Below are 15,169 nucleotides of genomic sequence, written 5' to 3'. Positions count from 1 at the left end.
GGTACTGGTCTGAGTGCTGTCTAAGGTGCTGGTCTGAGTGCTCTCTGGGGTAGTAGTCTGAGTGCTGGCCTGAGTGTTCTCTGGGGTAGTAGTCTGAGTGCTGGTCTGAGTGCTTTCTGGGGTACTGGCCTGAGTACTGTCTGAGGTGCTGGTCTGAGTGCTCTCTGGGGTAGTAGTCTGAGTGCTGGCCTGAGTGCTGTCTGAGGTACTGGTCTGAGTGCTGTCTGAGGTACTGGTCTGAGTGCTGTATGGGGTACTGGTCTGGGTGCTGGTCTGAGTGCTCTCTGAGTGCTGTCTTGGGTACTGGTTTGAGTGCTGACTGAATACTGTCTGAGTGCTGGTGTGAATGCTGACTGGCTGGCTCTCACTTCAAATCTGTGGCCATTTCTTACACAAGAGTGTGAAGCTGGATCCAAATGTTTTGTAGAATGCACCACACAAGAGCTTGTGCTTGCTATTACTGTGTGGCTTGGGTATGTAGCCTCGATGATGAATAAGCTTATGGGAATTTTTACCTGTGGATAAACGGTATCATTAAGCTTTTATGTTTTTTAAATAGGGATTATTATATTCATAAAGGTGTGCCCTACTTCAAGGGATCTTGTAGAATAATTACAACATGATTGTTAATATAATTTGATATCCCCTGCTGTGCAAAGTCAATCTGTCTTCCCTGATAATCCTTTTTTCTAGAGTAAGTGACTGAAAAAGAGCAAATTACCTTTCAAGTCCTAGTGGATCCTAAGCAGAAAGTCTCAGCTCGCAGCAAAGCTAGGGCCACTGGCTTTCAACTTAGAGCGACAGGACTTCAGAACGGAGTCATTTCTGTCATCTGTGGGTGCCGCTGACCAGCCAGACTGGAACTCCTTTTATGGTTGGGCCTGGCAACCATAGCTCCTCTGGTTTGTTGGTCTTGAAGTCAGTCAAGGGCATTCTCCAGCTGCCTGGCACAGAGAGGGCTAGAGAAGCTGCTGTTTTCAGCAGACTTCTGGGACCACTGAGACCCCAGCCTTCAAGGAAGTGGCCCCCAAAATACTAGGTTTGCTGCATTGGTTGCCATTAAACCATCAACCCCCATAATCAGTGTCACACACCCAGTCCCTGGAGGTATCTGGCTGTAGAAAATGCTAAGTAAGTGTTTAAGGGAGAAATTAAGTTCTTTAGTCCGAGGAATAAGTTTGTGGAGCAAGGTGTTTAAAACACTGATTTTTCCGATGCTACTGAATGCAGTAAAGCTGAGTTTTCCTCATGACAAGTGCTGTTGAGAATGTTGAGACTAATTACAGTATATGTGTGTGAGCATCTATCTCCTCTCGGACTCAGGACTTGAAGGGTTTCAGATCTGAGAGGTCTGGGCTGCCAAGATGCCTCAGTGAGTAAAGGTGCTTTCTGCCAAGCCTGATGACATGAGTTCAGTCCCTGGACCATATGATGGAAGGAGAGAACTGACTGCCCAAAGTTGTCCTCTGCTCTCCACGCACATGCTGTGGCATGCACACTCCCCTATAAACACACAGACACAGACACAGACACACACATACACACACACACACACACACACACACACACAGACACACACAAACAGACAGACACACAGATACACAGACACAGACAGACACACAGATACACAGACAGACACACACACAGTCAGACATACACAGACAGACAGACTGTAAAGAACACATAGACAAACATAAAAATTTTAAAAGATTTGAGTGGTTTTGGAGGGAAGGAGGAATTTTAGAGTAGTTGAATAGATTTTGTTGAGTGTCCCTCAATCAATCCATCAATCAATCAGTCAACCCATCAAATTGCGTTAAAAACTCTTAAGTGTTCCTGAAAGACCCCATAGGGAGTTCCCGCTCAAGTCCTGGGAGACATGCACCCGAAGAACACGACAGGCCATCTTGATGTAAAAAAACATGAGGCATTTTTATTTCAGAGCTCTGGTTCAACCCCCAATCTCACACAGGAGACCAGGAATTGACCACGAAGCCCAGAGGTTAGGGGATTTTATAGGAAAAAGGTCTGGGGAGACAAAGGAATTGGTGTGGCTATACATGATTGGCTATTTTGAATGTCGTTCGTGCAGATCAGAGTTGAGAATTCCTAAAAAAAAAAAATGAAATTCCTAGCAAGAGGGGGGAGAGTGCTATTCAAAGTTCATACTGACCCTTAGCTAACACTTAAGAAAACCAAATGGCCCAGGGTCCATCACTCAATGTCTGGCCAGGCGTGTCTCAGCTGCCTCGGCTCTGGGCACCTCCTTGCAATTTTTCTTATCTCTGAGATTTACACTCCCCTGGTCAGCTTTTCCCTGGCCCCTGTGGTTTTCAGCAATCCTCTCTAACCCTGGTCTCAAATTTAACTCTTTCAATCCCAGGCTTACGTGGGCAAGTTTGTGTTGGATTTTTTTAATTTTCTTTTTCATTCCAAAATCTAAAATGTTTAGAATGTGCTGAAAAGATGCTTTGAATCCTCTCATCATCCACCCAATCGTTTCCTGATGACCAGTGTGATCTCTTTAATCAATGTACTGAAGCATACCACTTTCTCCTCTTCCCAGAGCATGAAATACAAACAAGCGTGTTCTTCTTTGAAAGCCCTCTACTGCTTCTCATTGGTGTTCAGATAAAACCCAAGCTTGCTGGTACCCCTGGTCTCTTAAGATCTGGTGCCCACTTCTCTCTTCAACCTCTTTGTGTCCCACTTTCCCTCACCACCAAGCTCCAACCATGCTGACCACCCCAGTTGGGGTTACTCTCCTTGGAGACACTCCTAACTGGAACTTTCCTCTTTGGGTCCCTGCGTGTCTGTCTCTTTCTGACTACACAGAAAACCATTCCCTCCACAGGAAGGCTGCAGCTGCAGGGACACACTGTGTAGATACCTTGTTTGTATTTTGTCCTCAGTAGATTTTTATTGACACAATTATTTACCTCCTACAGCCAGAATATGAGAGTTGGGGACTTTGTTATGCCACAATGCATGGCATATAGAAGGCATGAATCTAGTATTGATTGATCCAATGAATATCAACACAGAGAGACACCTCAGTAGAATGAGGTGGAGTGTGTAAGGGTGTGTGAGTGGCTCGATAGAACTGGTCAGGGCAGGAATTCCCTGTGTTCCAGTCCTTCTCTTGTTCACTGCTGGGCACTCCCGGATCCTGCTCTCCATTGCTGTTCAGGCACTGCTGCCACCCCAGCCCATCCCCAGCAGCCTGCTTGCTGACCTGCTTGTACCCTGGAGTCAGTACGGCCTCTTTCCGAGCTGCATTGTGAGGCATCTTAGGCCTTTGTGTAGAGCATGCTTCTCCTACTGAGTTCTCTGGAAATAGAGTCTGAAAATGGAGGATTTGTGTGCACCAGGTGCAATGCTAAGCCACATTTCTGTTACATAATTCCTCTCATTGCCCTATGAATAGGGTCTTTCCATCCTCACTCTGGGAGCTGCAGCCCAGCAGTTCACGTGGCTTTCCAGACCCTGACAGATGTAAGCCCCCAGGGTCTGCTGGCACCTGCAGAGCATGTGTGCTTAGAGGAACTGAGGATGCCTGGAGCAAGGCAGCTGTGTTGAGATAAGTCAAAGTCAGATGGAGATTGGGAAGGACTGGTTTATGACATGAACAGCCCTTTCCTGTTAGGAACAATGGGAAACAGTGAGAATCTGTGCCTTTGGGGGCTGCCTGGGGCACCTGTGGGGCACGTGTGCTCAGAGAAACCAAGGCGGTCTGGAGCCGGACACCTGTGCTGCGGGAGGCGGAAGTCAGGTGGGGATGAGGGAGGGTGGTCTATTCTATGAGCGCATTTTATTGTAGTTGTTAACATTAAGAAGCAGCTAGAGCTGGTATCTTCAGGGCCTGCTTGGTAAGAGCTTGAAGATCTTGTGCTCAGGCTCAGTCTGCTGCCCAGCTGTGGTTCCTCCTGGCCATGGCTCAATGTAGATCACTTAGCCTCTCTGAACTCTAGTTCCTTCAGCTATAAACTCTGCCTGTCTCAGCACAGTTGAGCAGTGAATGTAGTACTGCTGTATTCTTGATACTCAGTAAGTGTTGTGGTTTAAGCGTGAAAAGCCCCACCCTAGGCTCACAGGTTTGAAGAGTTGATCAATCTCTAGATAGTGGCTGTTTGGAGGGTTGTAGAAACTTTAGGTTATAGAACCTTTAGGAGGCTCAAGAGATGCTGACTATAGGTGCCCCAGGTAGTAAAACTGGGGCTTTTGTCTGCAGTTGTGTGGATTATTTGTGGTGTGGATATTTAAATTTTAAAAAGCATTTAAAACTTGATGTGTATGACAAATGTTCTCCCTGAATATGTGTCTTTGTATCACTTGCATGCCTGATGCCTGGTGGAGGCCAGAGGAGGATGTAAGATTCCCTGGAACTGGAGTTACAGACTGTTGTGAGCCACCTTGTGGGTTCTGGAACTTGAACCCTGGTGCTCTGTAAAAAAAACGGTCAGTGCTCATGACTGCTGAGCCGGTCGTTCCAGCCCCTGTGGTGTGGAAAGTTGCTTATGTGAGACGTACTTTCACTGTAGCTGTAGGAAGGACACTGTCAATTTCAAACCAAATGAAAGGAGTCAGCTCCCCTTCAGACAGGTCTCCCCTCCAGACACTTCCAATCTTTGATTTTTGTGACAGGACAAAGTTGTCGTTTGCAAAGACCATTCTCAGAAACTGCAGGCCGAGTTACAACAGCAAAACCAAAACCCTTAGGATGTCTTAAGTAAAAATACTTACTGTAGATGTTCTTAGTCACAGGTGGTCTGGGCACATGTCTTACGAGTAACTGGAGATTATATTTCTTGAATCTCTGTCTTCCTGAATTTTGTAATTGTTCTTGGGAAAGACAGATGCTATCTAGAGTTCCTTTCTTCTCACTTACCCTGAGTCCACAGTCTGTAAACATGAAAGAACCTTGTGGGTGGAAGATAACCCCCAAGAAATCCTGTTATAGTGTCAGTAATCATTAACTGTCAGGTGGCCTGAGGTGCCAAGATTGCTGGTTGCATAGGTAGGCAGAGACGGCGCAGGATATAGAAACAGTTAGACACTAAGCAGTCATATTCCTTGCTGGGGGTGTTCTTTGTCCATTGCCTGGAGGCACAGAAGTCACTTCTCAGGTAGACTGACAGTCCAGGAGGCCAGCTTGATTGATTGTAGCATCAGACATCCTATGGGGAAAGGAGCAGAGATTCTCCATCTTGACCAGCACAGTCATCCCAACATCTTCACAGCAGATTGAAGGAAGGACAAGGCATTGGCTAGTCCAGTGGCTCAGAGTTAAGAAGCCTGACAATTAAAAAAACTGAGACAGCGAAGTTCATATGGACTCAGCAGCCTCAGGGGTATGGGGAAGACTTTGTCCAGGGCTCACAGAGGACGCTTGTGTGAGGCTGTAGCAGGGGGGGAGTGCCCTTCTACAGTCTCTGCTCAGAGAAGACCAATGGTGGAAGACAGAGTAGAGTTGCTTCCAGGTGGAAACTGGCAGGAACCACAACAGGGTGGGGCTCAGAAGACAGCTAAGTCACCCTCCCTTCCTTCATTGTATAGCTCTGGGCTTTCAAACGCACTTCATTTGGTTTGGGTAGATAAACATTGGGGGCAACTGTTATCAAGGGTCTTCCTACTGTGATGTAGAGGGCATGTGGCACCTACCATGTCGCTGTTATCTCCAGAAGAGCTTAGGTTTGCAGGTACCTGTGTACCCAGAGACCGGTGGTTTTGCATTAAAACCACTTGGCCTAAGAAACCTTTCTGGGCTTGGTCCCCAGAGCCTCTGAATAGGGTGTTGGAGGTGTGGCCTGCGGCTGCAGCCTCAGGGCTACACCTCAATCACACAGGGGTAGCTGTGTGTTTAAAGTGCTTGTAATGTAAGTCATGAAGTCCACCTTTGCTGCTACTGTTCTGTTCACAGTCTTGTTTTGTCTCTTTTAAACAGGTATTTTGATGTCGGACTACACAGTTTCTTAATCAGGTAAGCCAGTGCCTTTTGATCTTAGCTTTGACCAAACAGCAAACCTATTATGGAGGAATGCAAAGAGAAGACCGTAGAGAATGATGGTAGTTGAGTGGCTTGCCAGGAAAACAGTGGTAACACCATGTATGTGTCCACCCAACCCCACGCGAGTAATGACTCAGATCTGTTTATATCAGGAGCGACAGATATAAAAGGTGTCTTAGTTTATTTTATGCTGCTGTGACAAAACACCGTCCAAAAGCAACTTGTCGAGGAAAGGGTTGATTCAAGTTTGCAGCTCCACCATCAAAGGGAGCGAAGGAAGGAACCTGGAGGCAGGAACTGAAGCAGAGAACATAGAGGAACACAGCTTAACTGGCTTGGCCATTTCTTATACAGCCCAGGCTGACCTGTCAAGGGATCATACTGCCCATTGTAGGCTAAGCACCCCTATAGCGATCAGCAATCAAGAACATGCTCTGCGGACACGCCCAAGGCATCCGATGAATCTACTCAAAGGTAGACACCAGAATTATCCTCCACATTTACTAAGATCTTACTTCCGTGGATGAAGCCACTGGAAAGATGAACAGCAGGTGAGAAAAGTGAGCTTTATTGGCTCGTGTCGGACATCCAATGGTGCATTTGACAGGTTCTTTCCCATTGAGTTTGATCATTTAAAACGGAATCTGTGGTTTGTTTTACAGTCATGGAAATATGACCTAATGCATAACTGAGATTCTAGACAGGAGTTTATAACCTAGTATACTGGTGAGTTTTTACCAGAGTTGTATTATGGAATACACTAATTTCACATAGCTACGAAGTTAAACAAATTAGACAGAAATTAATAGAGCAGAATATGATTTTGAAAATCAACTTTGTGGGGTTAAAGCACTTTCACAGTGGTTAGGGCACTTGTTGCTCTTACAAAAGTCCTGGGTTTGATTCCCAGTACCCACCTAGTAGCTCACAACCATCTGTAACTCTAATTCCAGGAGATCCAATGCCCTCTTCTGGCCTCTCTGGGCACCACACACACACATGATTTACATACATACAGGCATGCAGGCAAAAATAAAGATAAAATAAAAAAGAAAATTTTCTTATGGTTTCTAAATTTTTCATAGTGATCATTTTTTAACATTAAAAAATAATTGAGGTGCCTGCCAAAAACCTTGGAGGGAATGATAGTCACTGAGGAATCACTGTAAATGAAAGGCCATGAGAGAAGCAACCATCACGGGCTGGTTTTCCTTTCTGTAAATCTCGGCTCATGTTTATTGACTCTGAACGTTTGTTAAATTCTAGTCCTTGTGGCTTCTGTGCATGTCGTGTGATGGTTCATTGTGCCCCAAGGCATAACCCTTCCCCACTGGTAAGATCCTGAAGGAAAATGTCACCTGTGCAGAACCTCGCTGCCAGGCTGCAACAGCAACGTCCTAACGGGGGTCAAGCTTCTTTGCCTTCTTCTCAAGCCTCTTCAGAGGCTCTACACGTGGAATGTCTCCGTCTTCTTCAAGATGGTAAACACAGACGACAGTGTGTGAACTTTCTGATACAGCAAGGGTCAGAAGAACATAGCAGGAAAGATAATGAACCAGAGAAACAGCAAGAGATGGTACAAGAATTCCACATGTATCAGAAAAGGCTGCCTGGGAAGATGCCCAAGAACAGCAGCCGCTTGCCTCCATGCTGGGTGTGGAACCCAGGGACTTGGAATAGCAGCCCCTTACCTCCCGTGCTGGGTGTGGAACCCAGGAACTTGGAATAAGTAGCACCTCACCTCCCATGCTGGGTGTGGAACCCAGGGTCTTGGAATAGCAGCCCCTCACCTCCCATCCTGGGCGTGGAACCCAGGGCCTTGCTAGGTAACGCCCACTACTGATCTAGACCTGCAGCCTAGTTTGGAGTATGGACTTGATATTTTGGTACTTTGTACTTTCATGGAACTAACTGTTCCCACAAGGCCTATGGTAAACACAAGTTGGTCCTTAATTTCTCTGGTAACTTTCTTCAGGGAAGGTGTCAAACCCTAATCATTTACTAATATTCAAGTTGAGAAACTTATGTGGAATGAACCTTCAACAAGCATTTATAGAGGGAATGAATGAATGAAAGGAGAGGAAGTATGTCAGACTGGGAGACACTGCTTCTGCAGACAGCGAGCTGAGAAGTGGGTACATTATGATGGGAGACTGCTTTTGCAGACAGTGAGCTCACCATTTGCCTCCTACAAGGATGTGTCTGGATGCTGTCCTTTAAAAACAAACCAACCCAACCCAACGTTTGACTGAAAGGTTTTCCACACTTCTTATTGTCAGCTTGTGGCTTGACTGAGGCATGGTCCCCCTTGAGGTCTCACTCACTCTTGTGTCCTTATCCAGACTCCAGACGTATGGGCAGTGGAGGAGACAGAGGCATGGGTCTGCCGTAGATAGGGCCGGATCCCTAGTTCGAGGCCTTGTTGAATGGCTGTAGCTACTTATTCTGGTTAATATGTGAAACAAATGGAACTTAGAGAGGGATGTTTTCCTTTGTCATGTGAATCCTGGGTTTTTTTTTTTTGTCCCCTTTACTCAAAGGCAGCCAGAGCAAATACACATTGCTTATGGTTGGGGGTTGAGTGACATCTCTACTTGCCAGCACCCCAGTTTCTATGAGCAGCTGTTTTATCCTCCACCACATGCTCCCCCAGCAACTTAAAGACCTCAGAGTCTCTTCCTGTCTCCCCCTCCCAGCTCAGGAGTGTCAGGGCTGGGGAGACAGTTGCTCTGGGAGCAGAGTGGTCCTCTGTTTCCTGAGTTCTGGAACCAGATGGGCTGGTGCTGGCTTCCTAGGTTTCTTGTTCTGAGCTTGGATGATCAAGCACAAGAGACCAAGTGTGTTTAAGGTTGGATGCAGTGGTAAGAAACAGATGGTGCCAGAGCCAAGCTGTGTGCAGCAGGAACAACAGCGACACCTTTTAAGTTTTGCTCTGAGGAGGAAAGAAAAAGCAGCTGGTGCAGAGGGTGGACTGAGCGGCTTCTACGGTTTAGCCAGCAGAAGATCTAAATCACCCTTCAGATGCTGAGAAAGCTACAGTGTCATTGAGCAGTGGTCAGTGGCCCTGGGGCACACTAGAGAGGAGTGCCATTTTCCCATACATTTGTGGACCTAAAAGAGAAAGAGAGAGAGAGAGAGAGAGAGAGAGAGAGAGAGAGAGAGAGAGAGAGAGAGAGAGAGAGACAGACACAGAAAGAGACAGAGAGAGACAGAGACAGACAGAGACAGAGAGAGACAGAGAGACAGAAAGAGACACAGAGAGACACAGAGAGACACACAGAGAGAGAGGGACAGAGAGAGAGACACAGAGAGACAGACAGAGACAGCGAGACAGAGACAGACAGACAGATAGATAGAGAGATTCTACTTGAGGAGTCTTTTCGAGGGAAAATTCTATTCCCACTTGTAGCTCCTCAAGTGTTCTCTGGCTTGTCAGGCTGATGCAGCCTGCCTGAGATTAGTCAGCTGTGGCTTGACATGGATGGTGGTAATGTTGTCTTCTCTGGAATGCTGTAAGCCTCCCCAGAGCTCATTCTGGGATCTCAAAGCTGAAGAATGACCTTCCTTTTTGGTGCTAGTGTGGCACAGGGCTCAGGCAGGAAGGGGCAGTCACATGGGAAGTGTGAGCATTTTCCTCTGGGTGTTTTATGATGACTGCAAGATAGTGATGAGCTCCATCCTTCTTTATCTTACACCAATCAGAGGAAAGACTTTCGGGAGTCAGAACAGCCACTCACAAGAGAACTTGAGAAGACACTGGTTGGAATTCTTCATGTGTCACTACAAAAGAAAAAGGGAAAATGACCAATTTGACAAGACAAGATTGTAGAGTAGAATGTCTTTGTCTCATTATGGACAATAGGCTGTCATGTTTAAATTTAGCATAGTCTAGCTTTAGCAAGAAAGTTAAGAAAGATTTGTATTTAAAAAAAATTTGTTTCACTTTTTTTCTGATTTTTTTGTTTACATCCTTATAAATTTAAAACAATTAAAAACTGTATTTTACTATTTTTAAATATTGTATAAATTTAATGTTTTAATCCATTTCAGATGTGTATTTCAAATGGCTATCTTTTTTTTCCTTGATAGCAAAATAGTTTTTAACTAAAATTTCCACATTTATTTGAAACACTATGTTTGGCATATCCAAGCCAAGAAAGAGGATAACTTGACATCTTGTTAGGATTCACAAGGGTACAAAGTGTGAGTGCCTCCTTGGTTGATACTGAGGTGAATGGGTGAAGGCTATGAGCCTCCAGGGTGGCTCTAAAGCTTTTGAGAAAGTTTGTGGAGTTGATATGGCTCTTAGAAAATGAATTCCTGTAGTGATTTTTCTTTTCAACTTGCTACAACCTAGAATCTTTGACAGTCTTGACAGCCTCCACTGAGGAATTGTCTAGATCAGGTAGGCTTGTGGGCATGTCTAGAGGGGATTGACTTAATTGTTAATTGATGTGGGAAGATCCAGCCCATTGTGGGCAGCAACATTCCTTAGGCAAGGGTTTCTGAACTATATGAGACAGGAGACAGCTAGATGAGTGATCAAGCAAGGGTGGCTTTATTCTCTCTCTGGTCTTGGCTCTGAGTATGGTCTGGGTAACTGCTTGAGTTCCTGCTTTGACTTCTTCTCAGTGAAGCATTCTGACCTGGAGTTTTAAGTCAAATAAGCCTCATCCTGATAAAGTCAGGATGTTTATCACAGTAACTAACAAAACTAGAATGATTCACTTCATACATGGACAGAGTCTGCATATAGCATGGTGTTTAATATAGTGCAGATTCGATCCTGTACAAAGTGAAAGCACGTATATGAAAACACACCTCGCCTTTCCAAAAGGCAATTTGTTCTGATGGAGGGAAGGTAGACCAGATGGCTGTTCCTTCTCATTCTATCTTTTCTGCTCCAGCCTTTTCACTGTGTATGTGGCATCTCCAGATTCTTGAAAGGACGGGGACTGTCATTAGCATGTTAGCTAAGCAATGTAACAATAGCCCTGCCTTTGGATCTCCCTTGCTGACACCTTATGACTGACTGGTTCATGTCTCTAGTTCTTCAGCTTAAGAGTTGGCTTCAAAAAACAACTTTGGCACTTGGAGGCAGAGGCAGGCAGATTTCTGATTTGAGGCCAGCCTGGTCTACAGAGTGAGTTCCAGGACAGCCAGGGCTACAGGGCTACATAGAGAATCCCTGTCTTGAAAAAAACCAAACCAAACCAAACAAAACAACACAACTTTGGGGCTTGAACTTTGAGTCTTAGTGATGTCTGAGGCTTGCTGTGTCATGAGAGCCACAATGTGGCTCTATAAAACATGGGTCTTGCTACTTTGCCCAGGCTGACCTTGAGACCCTGGGCTTAAGTATTCTCTTGCCTTAGTCTCCTAAGTAACTGAGATTATAGGTATATGTCATTGTACTTTTTACCCCTTTTAAAGGTAGATAGTATCAGTTACAAAGTGAACTACTGCGGATCATTGTAGTGTTCATTGTGTCGATGAAGATGTCTGCTCACCATCATTGCAAGTTTGTCTGGGATTGTGTGTTATCCAAAGTCTCTGGAAGAGTTTGCCTTGCATATTTAAGAAGTCAGGTGGTCAAATGAAGGACTCATTCAAGGTAAAGGGCTCCCCAAGAAGAAGGAAGAGAGCCACCAGTGAGCTGTGCTGGGCCCATATTCAGAGGTCTCTTGAGACTCCTTTGGGTTACCAGCTGGTAACAAAGGAAGGTTTGATGGAAATTGGGGAGGTTCATTCCTAGGGTAAGATCCAGGTGGTCATAGGAGGGAAATTAGGATCTGTACTTAGTCTAACAGCTTAGAAATAGCAAAGCGCATGTGAATTCCGAGTCCATTGAGAAAGCCCTTGCGTACATATTTCTAAACACATGGAGGTGAAACCCATTGCATATGTTTCTAAACACACACAGAGCAAAAGCCATTGAATATGTATTTCTAAACACGCATGGAGATGACAGTTCCAACAGAAACACTTGCTTAGTTACTGAAGATTTAATTTCCGTTTTACTTTGCAAATGTAACACCTTTTTTTAGTGTTAAGTAAATGTTTTTTAAGGATGGTATAAAGCATGGTCCTATTAAGCACTATTCCTAGCTGAGCCTGGTATCGGTGTCTTTGTAGCCTTGTGGATCAGGTAAAAGGGACAGGTGAAAACCCTATGCCACGTTATATAGGGGACTCAGCAGCTCTGGATCATGGCCTTTTGAGGCCAGTCCTGCATCTCACTGAGGATACTCAGGATAACGTATGCAAACACTACTCAGAAGCAGTGAGACTTGGCAAAAGCTCACTTTTCTTTACCTGCAGGAGAGTCCCTGGGTGTAAGGGTCCTCTATCCTGTCCTCCTCCAGTCTGTCTCAGATGCTATTTCCTCCCTGCAGCCTTTCTCAAGGGCCCTGCATGCATTGATTATAAAACTTTCTGACTCCAGGATCCTCCTGCATGGAGCTTTGCTCCCGAAGCCTTGCTGGGCTGGGTGGAGCCCCATGGGGATCAGCGTAAATGCCTATGTGACTACAGGGTAAATGGAGGCAGGCCGTGAGGTGTGGTGTTGGTGATTGGGGTCAGTGTTGAAAGCAGCTGATGGGGAGTCAGCACTGAGTGGGGCTGTCTGGGGTCTGTCTAGATAGCAGCCAATGGGGGTGCACATGCGCATGCACATATGCACAGGTACATGCAGAGTGGTAGAGTGATTGAAGCAAAAGCAGGCTCCAGCATTTTTTTTTTATTTTGGTTTTTCGAGACAGGGTTTCTCTGTGTAGCCTTGGCTGTCCTGGAATTTACTCTGTAGACCAGGCTGGCCTCAAACTCAGAAATCCGCCTGCCTCTGCCTTCCAAGTGCTGGGACTAAAGGCATGTGCCACCACCGCCTGGCTTATTTTTTTTTTCCCAGCATTTTTTTTAACCCTTTTTATAACTATTAGTACAAAGTTTTATTACCTCATAGCCACAAATTACACATTTTGTACACACAATCACCACAAAAACATATTCTTCAAAAACAGATTAAAATCATTACATGAGGAAATTACAATAGGATTATTGAGCATGTATTTGTTTTGAAGCATATATCAACTAAAGAGTTCTTATATCTTTTGCTCCACAAGCTCATTGTAATCTCAAATCAATGCTTCCCTTGCCATACAAAGCTTAAGCACGCTAAGTCTACAGTAGCAAGTTTCTCCCTATGCTTGGTTGAGGACAGTCTGCACTTACTAAGGAGCAGGTCATCTGTCTTACGTCTTATTTTGACATCTTGATCAGCTAGACTGGCTCATCTGTTCTCTGTTCTTGTACTTATAATAGAATTGTTTATTCTTTGTTTATTACCTTTCTATTTCATGGTACACACGGAAAACCTGTTATCACTTTCCTAGATCACCAGACCAAGGAACTAAGGCCCAACCCAGAATGAATGCTTTCTTTGATCGTTAACTTGTCCTAAGCCTATGTTTCTTGCTACTACAATTACCTGCTTGTAATGCATGGAAGAGTGCCTGCAGGATTCTTTCTTACTCTTAGTTTTGCCAGTCTATGAGGAAGGGGTACATTCTATTCTTGATTCTAACTTTAAACTTTCTATCAACTACCCTAGCTTCCTAAAATTATTAAAATCAAGATAACTTCCACAAATTATTTTAAATCAGAGATTCCATAAAATCATTAAGTCATCTAAATAGCATCATCTCAAGAACTTTCATCTTCATGTTGATCTACAGGAACCTTGCCCAACAGATTACCCACCCCGGGATATAGGCAGTGAGGGTCTCCCAGTGTCCATTCACATACAAGCCAAGTAAATGAGGAGTATGGCAATGACAAACATGAGAAGGCATATCAGTAACAAGAAGCAATCCTGGGGTGAGCTCTCTGGGGCCACGCCTTTCCAGAGGGCACTCACCTTAGCTGAGCAAGATGGTAGGCTGTCTCCAGGGATCTCACTTGTCCACTGTAGTTCTGCATGGTACCCGCCACCTGGGTGACTTTTTTGCTCAGGAATATGTAGAATCAATGCTTTAAAATAGTGTGTGTGTGTGTGTGTGTGTGTGTGTGTGTGTGTGTGTGTGTATACATGTCACACATCCTCCTAGATAATGAGTGAGGTCTCACTTATCTGTATATTGCCCAGTCCCCACAGTGCCCAATATCTACAAGTTCTTCAAAACTGGATAAATTTTGGCAGTAGTGGCTCGATCCAAAAGAAACTGAGGCTCCACTGGTCAGCAAGAGTTGACAGAAGTGGAAAGAAGCAACTGGAATACTACCAGAAGTTCTTTGGTGCGTTTCTCTCTACAAAGTCATGATAAGCGAAGATCAGTGAAGAAAGCAAGGCAAACCAATGCCAGAACACTGTCAGCAAAGACCAACGAATACCAGCAAAGAATTGCAAGGAGAACCAATGAAAGCGTATCATCATACGAATACTCTTTCCAAACATCGTGTGTCCTCTCAAGCATCTACTCAGCAAACATCACATGCCCTTTCACCAGGCAACTTCCAGAAAAACCACCACATGTCTGTTCTCAGAAAAACAACCACTGATTGCTTCAACCAAACATCTTCTCGTCTGACTGCTTCAGCAGAACATCCTCTCATAAGACAGCTTCCAGAAAAACATCACATGACACAACCGAGTCTCCAAAAGAAATCAGATATTCTCACTTCAGGACCTTCTGTCTCAACTAACAACAAAATGTCAATGAAGAAATGGAGGTGAAGGGTGTTGAAGTACTGAGGGACGTGATCTGACATTCATTTTTCCAAAGTCAATCTGATAGACTTTGTAAGATGTTCTGTGTTCCAACCAAGAGCTGGGCCTGGGGTGTCTAGCTGGTGCCCACCCCTTAGGGAAATTCTCCACAGCAGCTGCTCTGAAAGTTCCTTAAGCTGGGCATCAGTAACCCAGAACTACTATATCCTTCCCCTGTTTACTTGTGTGGAAGGAGTAACTTGACCCACAAACCCTCATGTGAAGCAGTTCACTGACAGTGAACTACAGTAGTGCTCTCTAGGGCATGGGCAGCTTCTAGTTTCCCTAGTGCCAGGGCTTGGACACACACTGGACTTTCTTCTCATAGTGTAACCCACTGTCTTTGGACCTCTCAGCAAGCCTGGGTTTCAGATCCTTCCCTGGATCACCTCTCCTTG

The 15,169-nt window shown here is 45.0% G+C and overlaps 1 protein-coding gene across 2 annotated transcripts in view; it reads left to right on the top strand.

Annotated features, from left to right (window-relative positions):
• The window catches only part of Hhat (hedgehog acyltransferase), a 268,740-nt gene that overhangs the window by 117,355 nt on the left and 136,216 nt on the right, over positions 1-15,169 (top strand). For both annotated transcript variants that reach the window (XM_031339371.1, XM_031339361.1), the window contains exon 9: positions 5,945-5,980. In XM_031339371.1, the coding sequence (XP_031195231.1) occupies positions 5,945-5,980 (36 nt within the window). The remainder of the gene's footprint in view (positions 1-5,944; positions 5,981-15,169) is intronic.

The sequence above is a fragment of the Mastomys coucha genome, unplaced genomic scaffold, assembly GCF_008632895.1.
Source record: "Mastomys coucha isolate ucsf_1 unplaced genomic scaffold, UCSF_Mcou_1 pScaffold1, whole genome shotgun sequence".
Classification (NCBI taxonomy): Eukaryota; Metazoa; Chordata; class Mammalia; order Rodentia; family Muridae; genus Mastomys; species Mastomys coucha.
Note: the sequence above shows the minus strand (reverse complement) of the source record. Positions and strands in the feature narration are given on the sequence as shown.